This window comes from Chiroxiphia lanceolata, chromosome 13 (assembly GCF_009829145.1).
Source record: "Chiroxiphia lanceolata isolate bChiLan1 chromosome 13, bChiLan1.pri, whole genome shotgun sequence".
Classification (NCBI taxonomy): domain Eukaryota; kingdom Metazoa; phylum Chordata; class Aves; order Passeriformes; family Pipridae; genus Chiroxiphia; species Chiroxiphia lanceolata.
In genome coordinates, this window is record NC_045649.1 from 19,077,153 (window position 1) to 19,096,952 (window position 19,800).

At 39.4% G+C, this 19,800-nt stretch overlaps 1 protein-coding gene across 1 annotated transcript in view; it reads right to left on the minus strand.

The window, feature by feature from the left end:
* Window positions 1-19,800, minus strand: part of LOC116793231 (transcription initiation factor TFIID subunit 4-like) — a 145,720-nt gene that overhangs the window by 123,998 nt on the left and 1,922 nt on the right. The window contains exons 2-5 of the mRNA XM_032700919.1: window positions 16,982-17,154; window positions 3,577-3,708; window positions 2,043-2,270; window positions 1,047-1,169 (exon numbers count right to left, since the gene is read on the minus strand). Of these exons, the coding sequence (XP_032556810.1) occupies window positions 1,047-1,169; window positions 2,043-2,270; window positions 3,577-3,708; window positions 16,982-17,154 (656 nt within the window). The remainder of the gene's footprint in view (window positions 1-1,046; window positions 1,170-2,042; window positions 2,271-3,576; window positions 3,709-16,981; window positions 17,155-19,800) is intronic.

Sequence of the window (19,800 nt, forward strand, 5' to 3'; positions counted from 1 at the left end):
TGAATTTGTGTATATACTCACAAAATATACACTTATAAATATATCAAATACATAACCAGTAGTTTATTTTGTAGTTAATACAGGAGAACTCTATAACTCAGGTGCATTTTATAATATTTCTAGAGTATCACTAGTTACAACCTCAGGTTGTAATAAAACCATTCATTAGCTTTCCTGGACTGATACAGAACAAGAGAAAAAACAAAAAAGCAAACAAGCTTCAATAACTGTATTTATTACATATGTGTGTTGCTACTTTGCTTAAAATACAGAAAGTAGCTACCTTTAGTTATTTAATCGTTCCAAGTTTGCAAAAGATAACATGAGTTTTTACTGTAACCACTGCACATGATTGTTGAATGGCTCACACTTGAAAACAGTTTTAGGCTTGTCTAAAATATACAGGTTTCTCTGGCAATGAATTCAAAGAAATATATACCACCTGCTTTTAAATCCAACCTCTTCACTGACTATATTTCATTTCTTTTTAAGCAGCTTGACCATTTTTCCAGTTCCACAGTAACATCTGTCTGGAACTCATTTATACAATTCATTGAAACCTCTGTTTTACTGGAGACTGCAATAAGTCCAGACCCAGCAGCTCAGCAAAATACTTCTCCTTTGGTCCTAGAAACTCTAACCCACATTGTGAAGGCCCATACCTTAAGGCAATTAACAGCTTCTCACTGTTTCAGAAAAGACCATGGTTTGGAGGAAAAGAAGCTTAATGAATCCTCAAGGAAAAATCTTTTTACTCTGCTTTTCTAAAGAAATGGCCAAAATATTACCCACCAAAACAAGAGTGGTTTTGACAAACACATACTAATTACTTTGCTGCAGTTCCCCTTTCAGAAATTAAGAGAAAGTCTGCCTTGAACAGATTCTTGAAGACATGTAACATACAGAATACTCACATTTTGATGTAGTTCAACTCCTTTCACTTTCATTACAGCCCAAAGAATTAAGATCACAGCAATAGTTTTCAGCCTATGTAAATAACAAGTTTAACAGATAACTGACAAAAGAAAAGATAACTAAATATTTACCAACAAATCTTGAACCAGAGCTTTCACATTGCGGGACGTTTCTGGAGATGGTGAATTATGAGAAGCAAGTTTTATAAGGGTAGCTAAAAAGTTTTTGCATTTTTTCACATTCTCTTGCATTTCCTGCAAAAGCCAAAGAAAACAAATATCAGATCCATGCTACTTTTGCATCAGGATCAATGCATGCTCTGACCACCACAAATAAGGAAAATGATGACACTTTTTAAAATTCAGACAGGGCATATGTGAAACAAATCTGCAGCTGTTTTGCTATGGCTGCAAGTTACCTGATATTTTCTTCACTTCTTCACATAACTGAACATCACAGCTCGCAAATAAAAACAAAAAGCAATGAAATAAATATATTTTATATTTTACAGGCTGCTTTGATAAAAATAACCTTAAATATGAGAAGTAACACAACAATTTGTTGGAGATGCATTCCCCTTTGAGATGCCCGCTACGCAATGTACAAACGTTCCCCAAGCTATCCTAATTTGTTCAATTATTTATTCAGTATATTTTTGTACAAAGCAGCTGCAGCAGTAAAATCAAATCAGAAATCAGTCTTCAAATATCATCACATCTAAGCTTTTCTCATCAGCAGGGAAACAAGCCATTATTTTTATATGGTGTAATTGCTCCAAAAAACGGAAACATCACACTTTGACATACCATAGTTCTGAGGCCCAGCAACAGGATAATAATGAAGTCCACAGACTAAAAGGCCTGATTGTTGAGTCTACAGAAACAGTTCTTTCCCTACTGACACATCCATGGCAGGATGGGGAAAGCCAACCACAAGTGTTCTTCCTCCCTCTCAGAATTTGCCTCCCATTTAGCTGAAATGACGGGAAGGGTTTTCTTGCTTGTCAAGCATTTGTTCCACCACAGGATGTATGCTTGCAGGAAGAAAAAGCTCTTCCTGCTTCTGAACAGACCCCAGAAGCTCCCAAAGCACTAAGAAAACCATGTGTGCAGTATTTCACCACTTGCCTGCGACACAACTGTAGTTCCAGGCACAGGAGAGCTGGGGATGACCAGGGGCTGTGCTGGGACTGGTGCTGCCGTGTGAGGTGGCAGCGGCAGCCGAGGCTGACCCTGGCTTTGTGCTGAACCTTGACTCTGCCCACCAGTGATCACTGCAGGTTGTTGAGAAGCTGAAGTTCCAGTTGCTACTGTTGTCTTGAACAGATTTTGAGCACTTGTCGTAGCTACTGATACCTATTGACATTTCAGATTGAAAAAACAGGTAAGTATCTTCTTTTAATTGTTTTACTCAGCCTTAAAGTTCCTGAAAGGAAAAACTCGTTTCCTTTCAAACACAGCCTTACTGACAAAATAAAACCACTGATTTCATCTATTTATTATAATCCTAATTTTGACACCCTTTCCTGACCAGTGCAAGTCCTCATTTAAAGTCTCTTTTATTACAAAAATAAATGTACCACTATAAAATTAGTTGCCAGCACCCAAACCTTTAAGATTACTATGATGGTGTAACTTCAGTAACTCAACTTTCTGTAGATTTGGCCCTTAATATGAACAAGTCCGTTCCCAACGATCTGTGGCTGTGCCATCAGGTTTACAGCTATCCATCCCACAGTTACAGTGACAGCCCAGATCCAGAGGACACAAATGCACTAAGGCAGCTTCCCAGGCCAGTCTGAGCCAGCACTTTTGCACCAGTGCACAGCCCTGGTGAACAAAGCTGTCCTGGGCCAGCTGGGCACATGCAGACTCCACCTCAGTGCAGCATGTCCACCACTGAAATAGGATCTACAACTCCACCGCACTGGAGTTTTTTCTTTAAAAAAACTCAATCTATACTACCCTCAATCTTGTTATCATCTAGGGAAATGGTAGAAAATAAGGTCTAGGCTATCCCTCAGGACCTGCGTAATAAAGTCTGACTCTACATTCATTATTAATTTCTGGGATTACACTGGCAATAAAAGGAAAGATATGAACATTAAAATTCACTTTCCAAAAACCCATGTAAATCATAGAATCGTGGAATGGTTTGGGTTGGAAGGGAACTTAAAGCTCACCTTGTTCCACCCCCTGGAAATTTTTAAATGACTGTCAGAAAAATGCTACACAAATGAGCTTCTATTATTGTCCATCAGTATTAAACATTCATTTCTTCTCTTAAAATGAAATTCCAGAGAACAGTGTTGCAAAATCATGGAATGGGTGGGAAAGAAATTTAAAGCTCATCTCATTTCACCCCCTGCCATGGGCAGAGACAACTCCCACCAGCCCAGGTTGCTCCGAGCCCCATCCAACCTGGCCTTGGACACTTCCAGGGATGGGGCAGCCACAGCTTCTCTGGGCAGCCTGTGCCAGGGTCTCCCCACCCTCCCAGGGAAGGATTTCACCCGTAGATCAAACCTAAACTCCCGCTCCTCCAGTCCAAACTCGTTATTCCTTGTCCTACTGCTTTCTGTACCCCCGAAAGGCTCCTGGCTGTATGCCACCAGCCCTGCCCCTTTTCCTGCCCCATCTGCAGCGGAGTGTCCCCTCTCACCGTGGTGTGTGCCAGCACAGCCCCCCCTGGCAGCGTGGCGGCGGCACTGGCAGGCGCAGCCGGCGGTGGCACCACCTTGGCCTGCACGGGCAGCCCCAGGCGCACGGCGGGCGCGGCCACGGACGTGGGCTGCTGAGAGAGGAAAAACAGCCGTTTATTTGATTCCCTCTCCTCGGTAGCTTGATCTCCAAGGCTCTTTAATAAGAGTGATTATAAGAATAATCATTATTAGCGCTGAAAAGAACACAAAAACCCAAACCCAGTAATGTGTTCTTAAATATATGTTCACAAATAATGGAGAAATGAGCTCTTACATTCAATAAGTTTTTAGTATTTCTCCTAAAAGCTATTGCTCGTACAGCTACAAGGAAAAGATCAGAAAAAACAGATGTGACCTGCAAAAAATTGATGTATTAGTTCAGTTGTCATATTTACAAGTCAGTATTCATCAATATTTGAGTTCATCATTGCCAGTACCACGTATTGGTCCCCTCGGTATTTACTGGCCTGTTCCACTGCTTTTTCTTGAAGAAAATTAATATGGAGAGAAAATTCAGAGAGCAGAAAAACATCTTGAAAATAATTTCAGATTGAATTATATGGAAACTAACTTGCATAGAAATGAAGTCTAAGCATTTGGAGAACCTTTGTCAGAGAACAAACGCTCTGTAACCAGACAGCGACTGGAATGTGAAGTGCAGACAAAGGAAAATGACTGACTTACAGGCTTTCACTCAGTACCACACTCTACAACTCAGGAAATTATCTCATGCAGCAAACATATTAATTGTTTTTTAATTTCTTTTAATCATATAAAAGGACAAGATTTAGAAATAAAAAACGTCTCAAGAAAAGTTATTTTATTCTACAGGAATGTAAATACCATTATGAAAGAAATACATCCCACAATATGGCAACAATGACAAAGAACCACTCCTTATTAAAAAGGGAGACCACACTGGTGTCTTATAACTTGCATTTATTAAGATTTACATTCAAACACACACTTAGAAAAGACAAATTTTCTAAGTGGATGGAGTAATAAATCATGGACAATATTGTTTCTCACAAGAGAAAACTAATTTTCCTTGATTTACATTTTAATTTGTATGTCTCTATAATTAATATTTTTATAAAGAATTGCTTATTTTACATTCTTACACTGCCTACTAAACCTACATAAAATACTTCTTCACAGAACATCCAGTATACTCTAAGAGATCTCCAAAAGCAGCAGAGGCCCAGGCAGGCATTCAAAGCCCCAAGCATTCCTTACAAATCAGTCCAGCAACATCCTCTACTGGATATCAATCTTCTGTACTTGGGGAAAAAAAGGAGGAAAAAAACCAAACCAAATAAATCTACCTGACATCTGAACAAAACCTTTTTTTTGTTGTATGTAAAGCTTTCAAGATTTTTAAAATCTTGGCTAGGGATGCCTTCCACACTGAGACAGCCTAGAGGCAATAAACAGCATCACCCTGAAGAGAAAGAATTGTCTGGTTTTTTGGAAGATGGATCACATAAGCTTTTCCTGTTTAAATACCCCCACCTCTTCTCTCCATTGTAAAAATGACCACTTGTTTTAATTTCAAAATACTGGTAGGATGAAACTATATTTACCTGATAAATATGAATATTGTGTACCTTGTTCATTTGCTTATAACCACTGTTTCCAACCTAAAAATACAGCAGACCTGTGGTATTTGCCCCCTTTCACATCAGTATGTTCTTCCAGAGGTGAGGATTTACAAAACTAGCAGATAACCAGGAACACTTCTGGCAGCTGCTCAGTTCCAGGCAAGATGTGCAGTCAGAAATCCACAACCACATCGTGAGACTGCGAGCTAGAGAATTTTTCTCATCTAATAAATGCCCACAATTCATCAGAGGAACATACTTGAAAACTGCACTGCATATAATTAAAATATAAAATTTCACTGTCATAATATTATCAAACTAAGTATGTGTTCCACTGTGCCAGACCACAGCAAACTGTGCAACTTGAAGACTAAATTCACCCCCAGTTTTAAAAATCAATAGTGACAAAAGCCTTTTGGCAGTAAAATCTATTAATGTGTTGGATATGAAGAAAAAGCCTCACTACCAGAGAACTGCAAACAAAGTAATGCAATAGTTTACTAACGTGGTTCCAAAACTCATGAGTGTTAAAAAGGTAAGTATGAAACGAGGGGATGAGAAACAGAACAAGGAACTAGCCTGCAGAAATTCTTAAGTATCATGGAAATGATCTTCAAATGACAGCTACAAGTTGCCAGAAGACACTCCAAGGACTCCCAACACAAATGCTTCAAGAAGAACAGGTAAAAAATATTTAGAAACAAAAAGCTGTGTTTTCTACGAAAGGAAAGCTGTAAACAGATCTCATGAGGAATCCACCAAAAAGAAAACAAAAATTATCAGCATTACATTAAAAAAATCATAACCCAATGTGTCAAGCTCCCACTAGAACAATATAAAAGAATTTAGGATGTTCCTTAAAGAAAAACTGCTGAGGTTTGGTAGGATGCTATTAAATTCCAAAATTACCAAGAGGGTTAGAAAGAAACACATTTTCAAACGTACCTATTATTTTTTATTAGACATCAGATATTTTTACATTTCCTAAATACACAAATGTAATGTTAGAGAGGCTTTTGCCCTGTGCTCAGACATCAACAGGCAGGAGAGTAGAACATGAATGAACACAGGAGGCATATATATAGAGAGAGAGAGATAGATAAAACCCACTCCTCATCTCCATGGGGACACTGGAGGATGCTGTTACACACAGACCTGAGCTGGCTCTGTCATACAGAGCTCAGAAATTCAAAGTGCAGCACAGCAGGGTTTCAGAAGGGATGTGGTTCACACCTGGCCAGCCTGGAGCAGGGAGTGTCCCCAGGTTTGCCCTGCCCAAGTCCCACAGGGAACACAAGTGACTCCAGTGTCAGGGTGCAACAAGTCACTGCCATGGGGCAAAGAACACTGGAATTGTTCAGCGTGGAAACACTCTGGGTCCTGGAAATTCACTCCCCAAATTACATTCCTTCTCCCCAGAGCTCGGGACATGTGAATAGAGGCAAAGCTTGGCAGTGAATCCCTTGTACCTGCTGTGCACAAAGAAGTTGCCTCTGTGTTTGAAGGAACACACGAGGCTGCATTTGAAAAAGTAAGTCATGTGAATATAGAGAAAATAATCAGAACAGCCAAGGATTTTGTCACTGTCAAGGCAGGACTACACCAGTTTTAGAGATTGTATTGTGCATTCACAGCTTTGTCAAACCAAGACAATTTAAACTGCCACAGGTTAGTCTGTAAATCCTTGGAAACAGGTTTGTGATGCACTTGTGTTTTGTACTGTAGAACCAGCACTGAGGAACACTCCAGGTACCAGCAGCACTGTCTCTGCTCTACAAAGCAAGAGAGCTCACTTTTGACAAGTGTTTTGCATATATTTGTCATAATCAGTCCTGTCAATAAACTTGGCCACTTTCAAACACAAAAGGAAGAAAAGAAAATACCCCAACAGCATTTGAACAAACATTAACACAAAAGCAGGGCCAAGTTTATCACAACACACATGACATCTCTTTACATGTTTTCCAGTACATGGCTTCACTAAGTATGATGTAAAACTCAGTTTTAACAGAATACGACCTTCAAGGTGAGATTTAAATTTGCAAAATCTGAAATAAATTCAATTTTATTTCTAATTATTAATCCAGAAGACTTCTTATAAACAAAATAGGCAATGCTAAAATGCCATCTGAGATGCCTCAAACAATCAAAGACACTTTTTAACAGAGAAAACTAAAGTAAAGGGATGGCAGACACTGGCAGAAGCATAAACTAAAGGTCAAATCTGGAAGCTCACTTGTACTGGGTTTGCATGGCCAGGTTTTGGGGGGGGGGGGGGGACAAAAGGGGTGCCTTCTGTGAGCAGCTGCCAGAAGCTTCCCCCGTGTCCTGAAGAGACAGTGCCAGGCAGGGCCAGGACAGAGCCACCACTGGCCAAGGCCGAGCCCAGCAGGGATGGTGGCAGTGACACCTCTGGGGTAACACTGATAAAGGAGGGGAAAAATTCCTGTGAAACTGCAGCAGGGAAAGAGAAGTGAGAATGTGAGAGGAACAGCTCTGCAGACCCCGGGGCAGTGCAGCAGGAGGGGCTCCAGGCACAGGGGCTGAGGTGCAGCCCCTGGGGAGGCAGCTGTGCCCTGCAGCACAGGGGGGTCCTGATGGATCAGAGACCCTGCAGCCCCTGGAGGAGCCCCCACTGGAGCAGGGGGTGCCCAAAGGAGGCTGTGACCCCATGGGAAGCCAATGCTGGAGCAGCTCCTGGCAGGACCTGTGGCCCCATGGAGAGAGGAGCCCACACTGGAACAGATTTGCTGGCAGGACTTGGGACCCCATGGAAGGGACCCACTCTGGAGCAGCCTGTTCCCAAGGACTGACCCCATGGAAGGGACCCACTCTGGAGCAGCCTATTCCTGAAAGATTGACTGCACCCCGTGGGAGGGACCCCACACAGGAGCAGTGGAAAAGTGTGAGGAGTCCTCCCACTGAGGAGGAAGCAGCAGCAGAGACAAGATGGGATGAACTGACCACAGCCCCCATTCCACATCCCCCTGCACTGCTCAGGGGAGGAGGTAGAGAAAGTTGGGAGTAAAGGAAAGCCCAGGAAGAAGGGAGGGGTGAGGAGAAGGTGTTTTAAGATTCAGTTTTTATTTCTCATTATCCTACTCTGATTTGATTGGTAATAAACTGTGTCAGTACCTGGTGACTGATCTCTCCCTGTCCTTATCCCGACCCACAAATGTTTCACTGTATTTTGTCTCCCCATCCAGCTGAGGAGGCAGTGACAGAGTGGCTTTGGTGGGCACCTGACACCCAGCCAGGGTCGACCCCCCATCATTATAGGGTAACTAACTCATACAACCTTTCTTACAGGCATGGCTGGTAGCCCTAACTGCTATTAAGCCATCATAACAGTCACCATTAGCAAACTCTTATTTCCAATACTTAAAAATTCTGACAAACTTCTGAAGAGTTCATGGAGAAACTTCCCACTGACTGCTTCTCAATTCCTTTGGTCATGGTTCATCTAGAACATGCACTTCAATGGCAGGTGCAGAGCAATTGGTTGCCAGAGGTTTGATTTTTTTTCTCTCTGGTATAAACACAGTGAAATCGAGCCAAAGGATTAACCTTCTAAAAACCTGACATTTGCACACAAGTCCAGAAAATGACTGGCAGCAGAATCTCTACCAAGTCAGACAACAGAGGTAGAACCTTCACTGCCACCACAGGATCCTGAGTGGAACAGGGAGATGTTGCTGTGTTCCTCACATGTGTGGTGCTCCTTTTGGAACAACAGGGCAGGAAGACATAGGACTGGGAGCAGTTAGACAAGACAGGCAGAGGAGCTGGGAGCCACCAAAGAAAACCTCCAGAAACCCACAGTTCTAAGTCCAAAACTCCAGCTGCCAAAGCAAATACTTATCAAAGTACTTTCTCATGCTCTGGTGAAGTATCTAATCCATCTGTAACCAGGAGGTTTCATCCAAAGAATCTGATGGATAAAAAACAGCTGAATTTTGGCACTACAATTAGGTTCTACCCCTGCCTCAAGTGCTTAGTACTGCCTGCAAATACAGAAAATCCACTGTATATAATCAGTCTTATGCAATAAGTTTATGAGTGCCCAACCTGACATGTGGAGTTCGTGACCAGGAGTGCTCCTGGCTGCAACTGAAGACAATGAAGTCAAACTGAACACAAAGAATTAACCAGCACTTTTAATTTAATACTTAAAATTGAGACAATTAGGCTCCGCTTCCTACTTACAAAAAAGAGGTTAATAATCCCCTTAAGTGCATTGTTGAGAAAGTTGTTATAGGGATAAGCTTCACAAAAAAACCTGCTTGGTTCTTAATTCCCACTGCAGAGGGGGGCTTAAATAGTGTGCAGCAAGTAAGCCTGAAGCAACCCACTGAAGAATGGAGAAAACTTATTATGTAATTCTTCATTAATTAAGACTGTCCAGCCTACACACTGTGGAAATTAAAAATAACAGTAGTATGTGCATATGCATTATGCTGCATGACCACATGGGAGCCACTGTTAGACTGCTCAGGAACCTTCTTTATAGCATTTCCTAATCTTTGCATGTTTAATTTTACAGCCTTACTAATGTTTGAGTGTTTTCTGAGTTTTAGAAATATATTAATGCTATAAAAATGTAAACAGTATAATTTGTAAGTACTGAAAATGTCCTGTTTGCTTATACAGAAAAGAATCACTCATCATGAAGAAAAGTAAGAAAAACAGTTTTGTGGTTAAAGCAAAGTCAAGACCACACATTTCTTACTCTCCCTGATCTTTCAACCTACCTGCCCTGCTACCACAAATGTGCAAAAGAAGCCCCAAAACCAGCACAGAATAGCTTATTTGATAATAATGGTACTGCACCTTAGGCAATAACAAAGATTTATCTACTTGCTTAAAATTTCTGCAAGAAGTAAAACAAGCGTTTGTTAGAAAAGCAAGAAAGACTGTGGAAACCAGTAAGAAAAACAAGAAGCAATAATAATCAATAAATGAGAAAAAAAACTACCAAAGCTAAAAGCTGCCATAAAAATATCAACACTGCTGAACACACAGGCTGAGTGTGTTAGGAGAACCATCTCAGATTTGAAAGGCTCTGCTTTAGCAGGAGCAGCAGCCAAGTTTAGAACTGCTCTCAACACCACATGGGACAACAAACCCTGGGCTGCTGCTGCCTGCACTGAGTGTATTTCCCAGCAAAAACTTCCAGAGCAGGGGATGCAGCATTTGGCACAAGCTCAAAAAGCCTTTTTTTTGGTCATTTTAAAAATGGATGGTAAAGTGAAACTTAACAGAAAGTGAACATCAAAACACAGAAAACGAATCAGTGAAGTTCATGACAAAAACTTCAAATTCGGAAAAGCAGAAGTTAGAAAAATGCCTAAAGCAAGAAAAAACAAAGCTAGAATTGTCATTTTCTTAAAAATCCATAGATATGTATCTATTGGACTGTTCAGGCAATGAAAACAAAGCTCCAGGGATTGGTAATCATCCTGGGAGCAGAAATATTGTTAAGTAGCCCACTTATATGCATAAATATCTAAATACTAAACCATCCAACTTGCCACATAACCACCTTCTCTGATCACTAAAAATGTAAAATCTAACATTGGAAAACACATTTTGAATCAAAACATTCGTAAACTCTGCAATGAAATCCATTTTCAGCAGCAGCCCCATGAAAATTCCAATATACCGTATTTCACCTGATTTGTAAGTTCCAACAACAGATATTCTGAAATAAAATATTATGGGCCAGGTTAACATTGGTCTTTCACCTATGTATGATACTCACTTTACATTCTTAGTCTACAGCAGCACTTTAGTTCTGTAACTAACATAAAATAATTTTAATTAAAAATAATTTGAAATAAGCAACTTATTTTTTGCTATTTGGTTATTAACATAAACCCATCTGGGTATTAAGATACTGAAAACCAGTGAACCAAATGCATCAAGGGCACGAAAAACCATAAACTGTACAAATGGAAAATGCACATAAACAAAAGAAAGGCAGCAAAGGAAAACTAGATGGCAGCACCTCCCTATTTTTCACAACTTCACAAGTACAAGACTCAAAACAAGACACAGAGGTAAAAATTTAATGCAATCTAATAATCAGTTTTAAAATTCTGAATTTACTTATCTCTGAAGAACACAGTAATGCAAGCAAACCCACCCCACCTGAGCTGCTCGGAATAAAAGAATCCAGAGCAAAATTTTTCTAAGATCAACTGAAGCTCCATCAAATTACAGCTCGTCTCTTAAAAATCCTGAACCTTAATGAATATCCTACAGCAGCTAAAATTTTGGCAACATTAATGATTTTTTAATATTCAGCTAAAATTAATGTCAACCAAAAAGTAGAAGGAAACTAAAATTACCAGGAGAAAACAGTTAAATTAAAATTATGCACATCTAAGTCCAACCAACGTTTGCTTTAAGCCTCCAAATCTTTATTTCATTAAACATGTTTTTTCAAAACAACCACATTATCACAGTACAGACTCGCACTTTTTAATGCATCAAAAGATGATTATAATATAATATTCATGGAAGATCAAGTACTTCCATGTAAACCCTTAGATATCAAGTTAAAAAGGACAAGGCCCTCATAGCTGCACCGATGAGACAAATTTGTATTCACAATATGAAAAAAAAATTTAATACATCTGAATATCTTGCAATATTTCTTCCCTAAACAAAACAAAACACTCAAGAAAAACTGCAGCTAGGAGCAGCTAATATTAGAGAACTGTAGGTTCATTTAGGTTGGAAAAGACCTCAAAGGTCATTGAGTTCAACCATTAATCTCCCCATTACAGTCCTACACAATCTTATACTTTGAACTAAATTAAAACTACTGTAAGCTCCAATTCATGCACCTATTCATGTTTTTCTTGAATATTTTAAAGAAACCAGAAAGACTGCAAATATAAAAGATCATTAAAATATCAAGTACATCTTTCTATTGCAGGTGCTTCTCTCAATCACTGCTCTCTCTGGACTGTTCTGTCACCTTCAGATTCTGATCCTTGTGACTGAATCCCCTTCACTGCTCCTGCCTGTGCTGCAGACACTCTCCATCCTTTAGGGACACATGTGCCTGCTCCAGCATCTTTGAGCTCAGCCTTAAACTGATCACAGCTGAGACCTTCCCTACAAGGTACTTGCTTAACTCCATGTGCCAGTTTTCCAGAATTCCACCAGGAATTGAAACCATCAGATTTTATTCGTGCTTTACACAGCAGTAATTGAGAGGAGCATAACTAAACATCTAATCAAAGATTATCCCACTTCAGAGTCAAGAAGAACCCAAATCTTCCTTTCAAAATGGTTTTGCCTCTCTTCTCCCAAGAACCTAACACAAAACATTTGCCTCCATCCTCTACTCCTAAAAGCTGCAAAAAATGAGACAAAGGTATTACAGTCAGTAGAAGTCAAATAACAAATAACAAATCCAAGCACTCACAATGTAAGAAACATCAGATTTAAGCCAACATCAACTGTGTTCCTTGACTGCCCAGCTGAAGGGTTCATCTTTTTATCATGCAAAGACTGGAATTCCCTGCACACCTGCAGAGAGAGTCCTGTGGGATGAACAGCAAGTTCTGTATCCTAATCATCCTGAACTTTTCTGTTTGGCACTGCAATCCAAATACATCTCTTTTTTAAACTTGGGAAGGGCAGAGGGGTAGCTGTATCCATTCCCTACTAAACTAAATACTACAGGATACAGGTATTTGACTTCTGAACCTTCAACAAGGCAACAAGTAAGGACAAAGCCACTGATCTTTAAGGAAAGCCTTTACTTAAGCCCTTGTAGGAATTCCTCAGGGAAAACAAGACTACACTTTCCCTATGTCAGGCAAAAAACAGACCACTCTTGCCCTATTTCAGCAGCTTCCATTGTTCCTGGAGAAAGGTGGCTCCTTCCTCACACTGTCCTAGATACCAGCCCAGCTGCTGAACCCAGAGGAACTGACAGGGGAAACCTGGTTCATTTTCCTCCAAAACATCCAGGAGATGATCTAGCAAATGATGGCCCTGGGATATGGAAACAAAAGCCTTGCAGTGCTGCCAGGCTGCAGAAGTGGCTTAGAACCTGAACAGTTCTGTGTGTACCGAGGCAACCTCATTTAAGAACATCGCAAACATTGTCTTATTTCCCCTCCTCCCTTTTTGAGAATGGAGAAATTACTCAGTTGTCAGGGGGAGAGAATCAAAGAACTTTGAAATTTAGATGAACAGTTGGGCAATTTTTCAGACACTCTTTCTTCTATTTTTAAAGAAAGCAATTCATAATCCATTTTATATTCTCCAGTTATCACTTTCAACACTTCTTAATGAGTTGCCAAAAGTAACTGCCAGCTTTTGCAATTTCTTTGGCATGTTATTTAATATCCTGTGTTTTACATCTAACTACATTTTCTCCACACAACAATTATGTGAAGTGTATATACAAATTAACACTGAAAACAATCACTTAGCTGAGTAACTTGTGACACTTGACACTGGCTAAGAAGTAGAACAATCTCAAGAAAAGCAACCATCGTAGTTATGAAACATGAAAGCCATGTCTTTTTCTCATGCATTCTTCTTCTTCTCATACATTTTCTTAATGAGATACTATTTCCTATACTCCTTAAGGCAGACTGCAAATTTTCTACGTAAGTAAAAGCAGAGTAAAACACAGTCAGAGACTAAGGCACAATACCAAGATCTACACGTTTAAATCACCCTGCATTTTAATCCAAATAAAGGTATCTTAAAATAGCTGAAGACATAGTAATAAATTTGAGCTTTGCACAGTAAAATAATGATCATTCCACTGACATCAGAGAGAAAGGTTAAAACTGCACAGTCTGCCATGTTCATCCATCTCACAAAACACTTTGCAGGACTCAGGCAATTAATGTTTATTTTCTGTCTCTCTTGAGCTAATGGCACCAGAATTTTTCTGTGTTTCAGTCACAGTGACTCTGGAATATTATACTTTATAGACATAAAACCATAAGATGTTACTTCTGATTAATTTTAAATTTCTCCTGAAAATTTAAGTCACAGAATACAAAGTTCTGACACATCAGAAATAGATCGTGAAGGAAAACAGCTTAATCATAAACTCACCTAAAAAATTATTTTTCAGTGCAAACAGTTTCCTGTGTTTTAGAACTTGATCCCTCTACTGCTTAATTATAATGACTACTCAAACAAATAACTGACATTTCCAAAACCTGAGCATAATATTTGTCACCAGTGAACAGTCTCTGGTTATAAACCATTCACCAAATCAAATAAAAGTCTCGGGTCTAGTTCTGATAAGACAAACCTTCAGAATTTAAACCTTTACAATCTAGTTCTAAAAGGCTGTCAACCACAATTTTTAAAGACTGCTCTAAGGTCAAACATATATAAAACATAAGCACTGTCACAAGGAAAGAAGAGCCTGCAGATCACATGCAGAGTCAGGGAAGTTCAATGTGAATTTCCCAAGGACAAAAATAATAATCATTTCTTAACCCTGTTAATTACAACAAATACAGAAATGATCCAATACAGTTTGGGCAGCTACCACAAAGATCTGTCAGAGGACATGAATCCTGACAAGCTACAACCTCATTATTCTAATCCCACTACACAAAAATAATCAAACTTCTGCATCCTGCAAGATATTTATCATTCATAAGGCCTTGCTGGTTTCCTCTATTCTCAACCACCTTATTAGCACTAAGTAGGGGAAAGTAGGATCTATAATGCAGGGGGGTATTTATCTGGGCAGGCCCTGCACAAGAACAATTACACCTGAACTCCTCCAGGTTTCAGCTGACTCTACAAATACATGAACGTGCACTATCCTCATGGTTTTACTTTTATATAAATCCATCAAATCAAATTACACTCTTTCTACAACCTCAACTGCTTCATATAGCTAGAGGACAGCTGCCTGAGGCCAACATGATCAGCATTTGCTGTGCACACATCTTAAGGCTGACTTGGGGATGCACACTGAGCACAGAGCCAAGCAGTCAGTCTGCACGTTTGCATCCTTCCTATTCTATGTGCAACACAGGTGTGTTCCTCAGAGGTTTACAAATGACAAACAATTTGTTAATATCTGTTGGGAATTTTAATTCTATATGCTGGCCACAGCAAATTACAGTCACATAAAAACTACCAGCATGGAAGAGAAACAGCTAAAACTAACTCAGTTGAACAGACTGAGGTGATATTCTTGGTGCAGTCCCACCCCACAGCTTCAGTTGTGCAGTTGCACTGTGCACTTGTCTCAGGACCCACTGTTAGAACGTGTGCCTGCAGGAACCACTAAAGAAGTGATTGTACTTAGTCACAAAGAAAGCCCCAAACAACCAAAGACAGGCACACAAACTCAAAAGAAGAACTTGTCTGCAATTTTGGTGCCATGGAACTAGTAAAAAAAAAATCTCTAGATGAACACAGGCTTCTCTCTGTGTTTCTTTTTCCTGGAATACATTTCTCTTTGAAGGCTTCTACAAGTCTTCTTATCCTTCCAGATATCACAAATTTAAACATTACATTACTGCCTTTTCTGCAAAAAGTTCTTTTACAAATTTTATCCAATCCTGCACTTACCTCTTTTCTGAGAGCACAAAGTTCTTCCAAGTGTTTCCAGGCTTTCATTTATGTCTTTCCTGAGATACAGTCCATTGAGCTACAGTCTTCCCTGTGACACTCATTTCTAAAACTTACACTGTAGTTGGCTACTGTGTGGTTTAGATTGCCTCTTGTTATTAACTTCCTTTCCATTCTCTGATTTTATTCTGGCTTCCTTCTCTTCTGAAAAGTTTATCATTGTTTTCAGTTTTTAGTTAAACAATAATATTTGAGAACATAAATATGGTGTCATGCATAAAGCACACAGTGGGTCAGTCATCAAAAGTTAAATATTGGAAAATACCTGTTAAAATTATTTGAAGCAACTTATAAAACAACTGAAAAATAATACGGGTACCCTCTTCATCTCCTTTCCTCAGAATTACTGATCATTTCTGCAAACACAGACCTTAGGCTAATACTTTAAACTCTGTCTAAACAGCTGCCCTGTACTAACATCCAAAAATGTTTGCCTCTACATTCAGCTCTAGCTCCAAATGGTCCAAAGCTAAACTGCCTCCCTACAAACTTTTAAACCAATGAAGCCTTCAAAGTAATTTAAAATATAGTACACCTTCACCCTTGAAACTAAATCAGTCTGAGCTGAAATGAACACACTCCACTGAAGAGTTTGGGATAGCAATCCTGTCAATCCTTAGAAAAAAGGAAGAATACTCATGATACAGACGAAACTTTCACTGTAGACAGATCAGACCCAGAGGTGAACCAAAGGAATCAAACCTTTGTTTTGAATAAAGTATATTTTAAAAAGTTAATTATTGTCAATCCTTGTATAGAATGCGCTTGGTTTTTTCTTTTCTAATGTCCAGTGAAACCCCAGTTATCCCAGTTAGCCATTCAGCACAGTGGGATACCACAGTCCTTCTGATTAGAGCAGCAAGGGGCACTCACTAAACCAGTCCAAACTACCACTGAGCTTCCTACCCTCACCTCAGTCTGAATAAGGTCTTGAGGGACTCTATAAAGTAGATTTTTTTCCTGAAATAAATAAAAATCCTCAGAAAATAAACTACATTTAAGTTTCCTATTTTCACAACACAAAGGGGACTAAGGCAAAGTTGCAACAATATATGAGCTGATGATGTGCAAGACAGAGTAAAACACAACGCACCGGGGGGAAGGGAAACCAAGCCAGACATACCTGAGCTGTTGACAGGCGAAAAACAGGGCCAGTGGTGGGCACAGAAAGCCTGGGTGACAGGTTGGCAGGGCCCTGTCCCTGTGTCTGCACCTGAGCCTGCATCTGAGCCTGGGCTAGAGCCTGCTGGGGCACCATCACCAGCTGTCCCGCGTCCGTGCGCACCAGCACCATCCCTGGGAGCAAAGGAACAGGGATTGGAGGACAGAAACACAAATAATGGGAAGAATAACACACAAAGAACTATGTGACTGCAGAATACAGAATAAAATTAATGTATAGCACTGCACATTTTTCTCTATGTTGGTTTTTTTTTTTTATTCTCACATAACACAAGATTTAATTTCAAAGAAGAAAAGGAGACGCCACCAGCAGCCAAAAACTCATACCCAATTCAGTTTGGAATTCAAATAACTGCAGTTTATGGGTAGCAATGATGAAAAAAGCAGTCACTTGAGTGTACAGGTGTACAGCAACTGTCAGTAGTCTAGTCAGGTCAGAATAAAATTAGAAAGAAATCCTCATTAAAAGTGAACTATACCAACAATGCAGCAGCTGAGAACAGAACTCAGTGTTTCATATACCAGGGACAATGACCTGAGAGCTTCACTAAAACAACAGCTTATGGGGATATGTGCATGCAAACATTAGATCAGACACATTTCTGAGTATACAATATTTGAGATTTACTTAAACATTGAGCATTAACAGATGATTTGGTGCCCACCCTGCCATCCCCACCATTTTGGGAGGCACTACCTGTGGTTTAGACATCAGGAATAAACACTCCTCTGTCAGTGCCTGAGAACCAACCACCCCTCAGCACACAATGATAAAAGTGCAGCAATTTTAGAAAAACAGCAATGGAATTGTTTTAAAATTAACAACTTCTGGAAGTAAATGATAATTTTTCAGATTATTTTCTTGTAAAACACCTCACAAATAGAGGCCTTCTACACAACATAGCCACTGCCACTAAGTTGTGCCCTAAGTTTTCTGGTCAGCAAGTCAGTAAAGGGGAGACAATGGCTAAGTTGGTCCCTGGATCACCTGGAGTTTGACACTTATTCAAGGTCACTGCAAAGCATGTAATGATCTTCCTCTAGCTCACTCAGAACTAAAAAACAGTTACCAGAGAGAGTATTTAAAAGGAAATGCCAATTTAGCTCCAGAATGCATTTTAATAATTTAACCTAGGTAGGATACAATGGGTCAAATAAACAGAAAAACATCTCATTTGCAACTAGAGAAATAAAAAAATAAGAACCCTTCTATTCTGCTGTTAACCGTCAGTAGACATTGTTTCCACAATTTATTTCCATGTGCAAATTGCTTCATATATATTTTTTAGCTTTTCAAAAGAAAATGAAGAAGGTCCCCATTCAAAGGACACAGTCTGCAACTAACTGTGATGACAAAGTAATTCAAACAGTAGTGTAACAAATTTCAGAACCCTATACCAAGAAAGTCTTTCTTTCAGTTTCTGACACAGAAAACCAAATCCCAGTCGTGGGATGAACATGTGAGTGAACTGCAGCACCCACAAAAGCCCTCTCTCACAGTCTGAGGTGCTCCCTGCCAGCCTTCACTGCTACAAACACAAACAGGCAAATTTCTGCCACTACAAACTAAAGATTCATGGAAATCAAGGTTTAAGGTAACAGGCAGACAGAGCTACAGCAAGGACCACATCCAACATCCAAATCCACAATCGTAACTCCCTTCCAAAGCAAGGAGTAATTAGAAAAAAAAAAAAAAAAGGTTGAAAGAAACCCCCTAAAAACTCTTTTAAAAGGTAACCTTTAAGGTCCATTAGCCATTTAAGCACAAACTTCACAGTTTATATCTGTAGAAAATTCTGCAAGCAGATGATGTGTTTGGTATATGCCATTCCTAAAACATCTGGACACTCAAATGTGATGGTCAAAGAGGTTATCACTTCTCTGATTATGCTGCAAACCTGAATAAAAAAATCCTCATAGGATATTCCTACCACACAACAAAAAATTCACATTTGCACTACACAGATTCACAGGTGTGTTGTTAATTTATCTTCCCATTTTCTAAACCTAATTCTCAATAGAGAAAAATTGAACAGAAAGGACAAATTAAATGCAGCACATGCCACACAATCTCAATTAAAGTTGCAGACATAATTACTACCACAGATGCATAAATGTTCACATATTAACATGATGTTTAATTCAGTTTGGAGGACTACAAATTCCTTTTGCTGAGCAGTATGTACATTAGAATCTGGTTACATTATGAGACTAATTTTACCTTCCCATCAGCCATTTAAAGATGAAATACACAACTTATGAGTATTATACGCCAGAAAAACCTATTCTCAAGAACTGATTCTAAATTTCTGCTTTATGCAGAAGTTTGCAATATGGGAGTTTCAGATTAATTATAAACGATCCACCAGTTTAAAAATTAAAAAATACCACTGTATTTTCTGAGTAACTTCACTTCAGAACATACTATCTTCATGTTTTTGCAAATTTAAGGGATTTCCAACTATCTTGTAATGAAAACTCGAATTATAACTTTCCAGAGTATTATTTACATAACATATAGTTACATTTACTAAACCCTGGATTAGACTGGTTTCAAAGGTTCCGTTGTCCCTCTTCTGTGTGAAAGTAAGTAACAGACCGAAGTATTGCTACAATGAACTTCAGAAACTCTGTGCAACAGTGCACATTATCATGTGCACATGGTAATTTTCGACAGGCTGACAACTGAGTAATTCAACTGAGTCAAGTCTGAAGAGCAACTTATGTGTTTCAAGTCAGCTGGGTCTTCGTGAAACTACC